A 7,158-nucleotide genomic window follows, 5' to 3' on the forward strand; every position below is an offset into this window, starting at 1 on the left:
GATCTAGGAACCCCGTTCTGAGCATCTCTTGACGAAAAGCATGCACTATTTTTGAAGGAGAAAAAAAACTGTCGCACACACATACGAAGAGTTGTGCGACCAAGATATTTCCTGGAAATGGAAAGATCACCACAGTTGGAGTTGAAGCATTGTCAGCAAAAGCTGTTCATTTACTCTCCTGAAATGTACGACTTGTGTTTTAACTTGAGTTAGAAGTAAATAATCTGTGCCACGCAAAGAGATGAGGGAGTTTGTGTAAAAGGATTAGTTGCGCATGAATATAGCATGTATGCCATAAATTGAATGAATGCAGTATTCAGTTGAATTCACGCAGATTGAAGATCAGTAACAGCGGACAGTGTATTAAAAGAGAGAGCGAGAGAACCTTCTGATCCTCGAGCATGTTGACCAGGACGGCATCAGGAACATATTCTGGGGTTACTACCACCAAGAAACTCGATGTTCTCAGATGCCTACAACGAAAGGTTTTAATATCACATAGTACATAACCTATACGGTTTTTTGGGGTTTTTATCATAATGAAAATGAATATATCAAGCCGTACTCCATGCAAATGATGGAGCAAGTGGGAGCTGGACTATAAATCAGCAGATCAGTCCTACTCATATCAGTGTGTCTACACAAACGGAACTGCTAGAATGCTCCAATTCACAAGATATCTGCTGAGGTGGTACAAGACTTGTATCTATCCATGGGTAAACACCAGCTTTAGAAATTCATTGGATACCCATGAATCTTGAAAGCGGCCCCTGAGAGACAGACTCAAAAAGTTGAGGCAACGAAGCCACACGGGGTAGATTCATTAGTAACTCTCCTGTGCAAGGGTTTTTGTTGAGACACTGACCGACTGAGTTGAATGAGGGTTCCAACATACTGGTACATTTTGATAACCTACTATTACTGTCAAAATTGTTGTCAGCCTGCCCATTGTCCGTACCAATGCTTCGTCCGGTGTTCATATTGTAATACCCAGAGTTTCCACTCAAAACAGAAAAACCATCAAAAACTGGCTGAGAAGGAGGGCCAGCCTGAAAGTCTCTAGCTATGACAGCTTGCATAGAGCCCATTCGGGCGGCAAGGAGGATTGCTTGCTCGTTTGAGAGTGAGGCAGATGAGTCTCCGAGCAACACCTGCGCAATCTCGTCCAAGATCTGTCTGTTTGCAGCTGACACGCCACCACTCCCTGAATAAATATTCATTGGTGGCTTCAATTCCGGAAGATCGTAGCCCATTGGAGAAGAGTAAGCTGAATCAACAGGATAGGGACTGTAACTTCCCAAGTCGCCATAATACTCCCCGCTATCACTGTCACCACCCTCCTCACGTCTGCGGACCTCCATCACTGCCATGAGAAGAATTTGTAATGATGTTGAATATAAACAATAGTTGAACCTTATTGATACAGCACTAAACTTCATCCTAACAGAGACATGTACATAACAGCATACCGCTCGATGACGGGACATACAGCAGCGGCTAATGTGCAGAACTAAAATGCAGAATTAAACAAACAGATATTAGTGCATTAGCGAGTGACTACCAGAGCTTGGAGAGGATGTTTCGTTGCTACGGTTCAAGACATCCGACTCGAGTTCGGGAGCAACAGCAGGACATCCTGTCCTTCCTTGTAAATGTGAATAGGGAGACAAGGGAGAGTCGGGTCTATTACTGAACCCATCGTATACATGTCCCAGTGCATTCCGAGATTTTGTACGCTGCAGCACTGATTGACCTTCTACACCAGATTCACTCGAATCATAACGAGGAGCCGATCCTGACAGAGTTCCGTCAACAAGCGCCTTCAGCCGAGGATCGCACTGGACAAGCTTTTCATAATGTCTGTTCAAAACACCTTCCGGGAATTGCAGGTAGTGAACCCTGCCACAGATAATCCAGTTGACTGTCACACACATAGACCACAAAAAAACGAAAGACTTCAAACGAAAGACGCGGGTATCAGATACAAAACACAAACTTAGAGCGAGTTAAATTAAATTCTAAATCGATAGTACTAAATAGACAAACATTGCTGTTCAAACATCTGTCGATCAACCGCAATCTTAACCCACGGAAGGTTGGACCCAACGAGAAAGACAGCATAGCTTACTTGCAAATACTTGCTTGACCTCCTGTAAAATCGGTGGTAGCTTGCCATAAAGTGTGCTTCCTTGGCTGAGGATTTGTTTCCTTGAAAAACAGAGGAGGACGAGAAACCTGAAAGGAACCACAGATTACTATGAGATTCAGACGTCAAAACACAACCGACTACGAAACCACTCAAGGACTGAGAGCTTCAATCAAAATAGCAACAGTCGACCGACCGTACCTCGATCTCGAGGGAACCAGGAAGATTGTCGGGACAAGTAGCTTTCATCGCGGAAATATCAGACCACTGTATTTCGATCTTACTTTTGAGTCCACTATCCAGCACCTCCCAGACAAGCTTTCGCTTGGCGTAGTAACATTTGGCCACTAAATCACCTTCGTATCTAGATGCACGCTGATGTACAAGATACAACACCACTTGTCAGTGAATTCGAAAATAATAACCCAAAGCCCCCAAAATTAGCGATGTACAAACAGAAGTTCAACCTTAAGATTTAAAGCATATAGTCAATGGCGAAAAGGACCTGAACAAAAAAAAGGAATTCAACTTATACATCTCTGTCGGAAAGACACCGTAAATACCTACCTCCCAAGTTCCAATCTTCAGGGTTGATGCTGGGAAATTGGAAGCCTTAAGCTTGTCTTGATTATTGGACCCAGTTGGAGCCAAACATTTCCCAATTCTAGGTTTGCCAAAGCCTTGGGCAGAGTTTTCAGATTCAGCAGCTTGGGCATTGGCACTGTTCTGGAGTTGTAAAGAAATGAGGTCCAAAAGCGATGGTGTCTTCTTCAAGGTCAAGCCCAGCGGGCTGGGTTCTTCAAGTGGGTTACATGAAGCTTGAGAGACAGAAATAGGCATAGGAGGAAGCATTGAACTGCTTTTCCTCAGTACAGGCGATTGTGGGTTCCTAACTGGATGAGGAGATCCACCTCCATTGACATGTTCGAGTGTAACTGATGAAAAACGACCAGAACTCTGCGAAAGAGATGAAATGGCCAAGAAATTAATTATGATGGTTCAGAAAATAGCACGTCCTGTCTGCTTCTTTCGCATTGTATGGGTTTTCAGCGTAACCTATGAAGATATCTGACAAAGTAACGGACCAAACGACACATGAGTCACATGTCCCAGCATGTGACATCCAATGCATTCAGGAGAAAGACCAACGTTCAAATCTCTAGACCTGACACAGGCTAGGAAAATTGCTGTATTACTCACCTGTAACACTGGAGAAGAACCAGAGTCATGAAGCTTGGATCGTTTCCGGCCATGCATGTACAAGTCGTAATCTGCAACATCTCCTTCTGTTTTACGATGCAGCTGAGGCTCCGACTTCGGAAGGGTAAGCGAGGGTGGGAGGGTAAGTGTGGGGACGGGTGGAAGGGTGACTGGAGACACTTGCGCAGCACGAGCACCTTCAGACCGATTGCCAGAGTCATTGATCGTCATTCCGGCACTGTAGGTTGGCCATTCCTGTGAGATAGTGAAACCACCACCTGCCACAGTGGAGCCAGAGTGCTCACTCTTCGTGTGAGCTATTGGGGCCACATATGCAACCATTCTTCGAAAGGCCTGCTACCTTTAAAACCCCTTAAATAAATACGATATTCTTCTTAACTTCTTATAATAAGCAAATGAGCCACACAAGCCGTCACCGAAAATTGGATGATAGCTAAGAAATTCGGGCCGTTTGTCGCAGCACTTCGTTAGCAAGTGTGGTACTTTCGCGGTTGCACGCAGTGTTAGCGGAAAAGGTCTTCTACTCCCTCGATTAGAATTAACCAGATTCGGCGACGAGAGTCTAGAGGTCCACGCAGCATGGCCTCCTAAATGAAGAAGATAGTCTCTTTAAGGTAGTCACGAGGACGGCTTGTAATATCCTTTAGTTCACCGAAAATCGATGGTACGAGCAAGCATATTATCCTTCAAATGAAAGGGGGAAGGACTTGAGGATCACAAAAGACCCAAAGCCGAAAGAAAAATGTGTTCAGACTGCTATCAAAATTAAAAGCCCGAAGAGAACTACAGTGAGAAGGGTAACTCGTAGAGTTTGTATAAGATACAGAGAAAAAAGGCAGAATACAAAACTGAAGTTCTAAGCACCAAACTCCTGACGAAGAAAGGGTAACTGTACCGAGGACGCAGGTTCACAGTGATGAGATTCAAACAGCAGTGATACCGCACCAAAGCGAAACAAGTACAGGGAATGAAGACCAACTAATTACGCTACTACCACTGCAAACACGGAAAAGTACGGAACTTCCAAATGGCAACCTTAGAGAACACACAGGACCTCCGTAAACGAACTAGGATTCAAGAAGCTAAAGCTACAGCTCGATTCTCAAAAAGAAGCCAGAAATGCCGAGCGCCACGCACTAGTACAAGACTGAGTTCCCACTTCCCTGTAATTTGAGGATGCAAGCAGTCTTTAAACTGCAGATGATTTCACAGCACCAGAGAAGGTTCACATAGAAGCATCAAACTAGGAAATTGTTTTTTCCTAAGACTTAAACAACGAACGAGGAACACAATCCTGCTGTGACCAAAACTATCCCACCACAAATGATGACTTCGTGATTCCGAAGCAACAGCGCTGCAATACGTCCAGTCTAAAAAACGGCACGGTCAGGGTTGTCAACAAACCAACGTTACGAAAGCACAATTGAAGTATGAAGAACTCGAATTCACAGTACCGTACCAGCACCAAACCTCACAAAACACTTTGATCCTTCACCAGACTCAGCACCACCCCCACTCACAACCAAGAACTAACAGCATCCAGCGCGGCAGAGAAGCGCTCAAGTCGAATCTCCAGCCAGCGTCCACGACAGCAACCGTCACCAACGAACTCGACACCTAACCGATCGCAAAAGGTACGCACACAAACACCATGGCATAGAGTCGAGCACAGAGTCGAGCACTGACAGCAGAAGTCCACAATAAGCAAGGAGCAGAAGCAAAAGGAAGAGAGAGAGAGGTGGCGGCGATTGCGAGCGAATAATTCAAGCAATCCGGAACAAGACGACGAGATCCGGCAGTGGGAAGAACGGCGTGCCCGAGGCGAATCGACGCAGCCACACGAAGAACAAAAACACTACAGAAACGCGAGACCAGGATCGGTCGATCGCAGCAGCGCAGGACCAAGAAGAAAAATTAGAGAGCGAGAGAGAGAAAGGGTTCGAACAGTGAACGATGAGCGAGACGACGAGGGTTGGAAAAGATCACAATGGCTACTCCCATTCATATTTGTAGGTGGAGACACACGGACGCCACCTCCCCCCCCCCCAATGCGGCCATGGACCCCCTTGAGTTCGTTAGGTACCCCTATGCCCACGAGGGCCACCACCACCCCAGTTTTGGGAACAATTCCGCGGGGGGACATGACCAGTTCCTTCTCGGAACATGCGACCTCCCCCCCCCCCAGCCCAGCCCATGTGGGCTTCCAGTGGCTGCTGGCTTTTCCAAGAGGCTCTCGGCAGTGCGTGGTGAAAATCGTGGAGGCGGAATCGTCCTCCGCACCCGATTCCTCCCTATCACCGGGGGCCACAAGGAGACAGGTCACCGGCGATCACCTGTCCCCGCTGAGCTGGCTCCCGGTTCGTCTACCTACCTGGGGTCCCGCGGAGTGGACCCGTGGGTCCCGTGGGACCGACTCGTTACGACCCCACCCACCCTACTACGACGAGCACGAATGCGGTTTTTAACTCTATGCAAGCGGGGAATATTCCGAGCTCCTATGATTGAGAATCGAGTAGGGCCCAATTCCTTCCTGCGTCGCGTCAGAATATACGATTGTGCGATCGAGCGATGGTTGGGGGAGCTTTCTCATCCCATCCCTTGGGGTAGTGCTCTCTCCGGATTTCATCTCCGTTCCTGACCGGAATCGGTGTTTTTTCGCGCGATCTTCCCAATTCCCGTGAGTTTTAACCGTCGTCCCCACCGAATCGACCCAGTTCAGGCTTTTGGGTCGATCGCATTCATCGACGGCTTGCACCCCACCTCGCTTTTTTGCATAATTGCCTTTCGAGGAAAAGTTGGGTTGCATTCTGCATTCAGATACTTCGTTTTTGGAATGGGGGAAACAGCGCTGGTTGCTTTTTATACATCATGGAGCGTATACTACAAACGAAACCCTCAATCGTAGGGCTACATATCACTCAATCCACTGGCAATCTTCTTCTACTTCTGCAACTCCTTTCTGGCATTCTCTGTTCGACACTTTGGTCAGAGCGAGTTCGTGCAAAATGGATAGAGTTTATGTGGACGGGCCACGGTCACCTATGACCGTGGGTTCATGATCCCCCTGTGCAAAAGACCTAAAAAGTTCATTGTTGGTTTAGCATCCACTGGATTTTTATCTTTTCGTTTTTGTATCTCTTGTCTCATATCTCCACCAATCGGAAGCGAAACTTAGTGGATAAAGCCATATTTAGCCATGAGAATTCCACACCATTGAATTTCATTCAAACTCTCTTTTTTTGTTTTTGTGTTTTTCTCCTTTCGCATTTAATGTATCTTCTTCGGGGACTATCGCTGGGTTCATTGTTCCATGTTCATGAATTGGGTAGTTTACAAAAAAGCTCTTAAAGACACACCATTCCTTCGTGCATGAGGAATCTATCCAGTAAAACAAAAGAAGGATGAAATGCATGCATGTATGTCTCCACAGTGAAAGGAAAAAAGAAAGCAAACACACTTCGACATGAAGCATTGCAGGCCTCCTCCATAGCTTTTTTGCAGAGCAACACACAAACCCTAATTATGATGTCACAAAGGCCCTTTTTCTCCATTGCCACCCACAAAAAAATTGATATTTGTCCCAGCTGTGAGATTTCCTACATTTCTTTTGCCTCTTTCTCTTTTCGCCACTTTATTTCAGGACGCTCTCATTTCCCGAGAAGTCGTTTCCATCCATTGTAGTCACTGTCCAGATTCAGAACATATGAAACACATTCTCAGGAACCCACTCTTTCACACACTTTCATCCCCTTGAGAATGGTGTTGCCAAAGAGAAACGCACCTCATAAATT

General features: G+C 46.2%; 1 protein-coding gene across 1 annotated transcript; it reads right to left on the reverse strand.

Annotated features, from left to right (window-relative positions):
- Nucleotides 1–335: 335 nt before the first annotated feature.
- LOC112296048 (uncharacterized) lies at nt 336–5,339 on the reverse strand. Its single transcript, XM_024548146.3, has 6 exons — nt 3,347–5,339; nt 2,714–3,103; nt 2,348–2,521; nt 2,129–2,235; nt 1,562–1,899; nt 336–1,363 (listed from the first exon to the last, which is right to left on the reverse strand). Exons 1-6 carry the CDS (start codon nt 3,686–3,688, stop codon nt 738–740), a joined length of 1,977 nt encoding a protein of 658 aa, XP_024403914.1. The 5' UTR covers nt 3,689–5,339; the 3' UTR covers nt 336–737.
- Nucleotides 5,340–7,158: the final 1,819 nt, after the last annotated feature.

Source organism: Physcomitrium patens, chromosome 19 (assembly GCF_059467195.1).
Source record: "Physcomitrium patens ecotype Gransden chromosome 19, ASM5946719v1, whole genome shotgun sequence".
NCBI lineage: Eukaryota > Viridiplantae > Streptophyta > Bryopsida > Funariales > Funariaceae > Physcomitrium > Physcomitrium patens.

Coding starts and splice junctions, on each gene's coding strand:
- LOC112296048 (XM_024548146.3), bottom strand. CDS start 3,688: ATGGTTGCATATGTGGCCCCAATAGCTCACACGAAGAGTGAGCACTCT. Junction 3,104..3,346: donor GTTCTTCTCCAGTGTTACAG/GTGAGTAATACA, acceptor TCTCTTTCGCAG/AGTTCTGGTCGTTTTTCATC. Junction 1,364..1,561: donor AACATCCTCTCCAAGCTCTG/GTAGTCACTCGC, acceptor TTCTCATGGCAG/TGATGGAGGTCCGCAGACGT.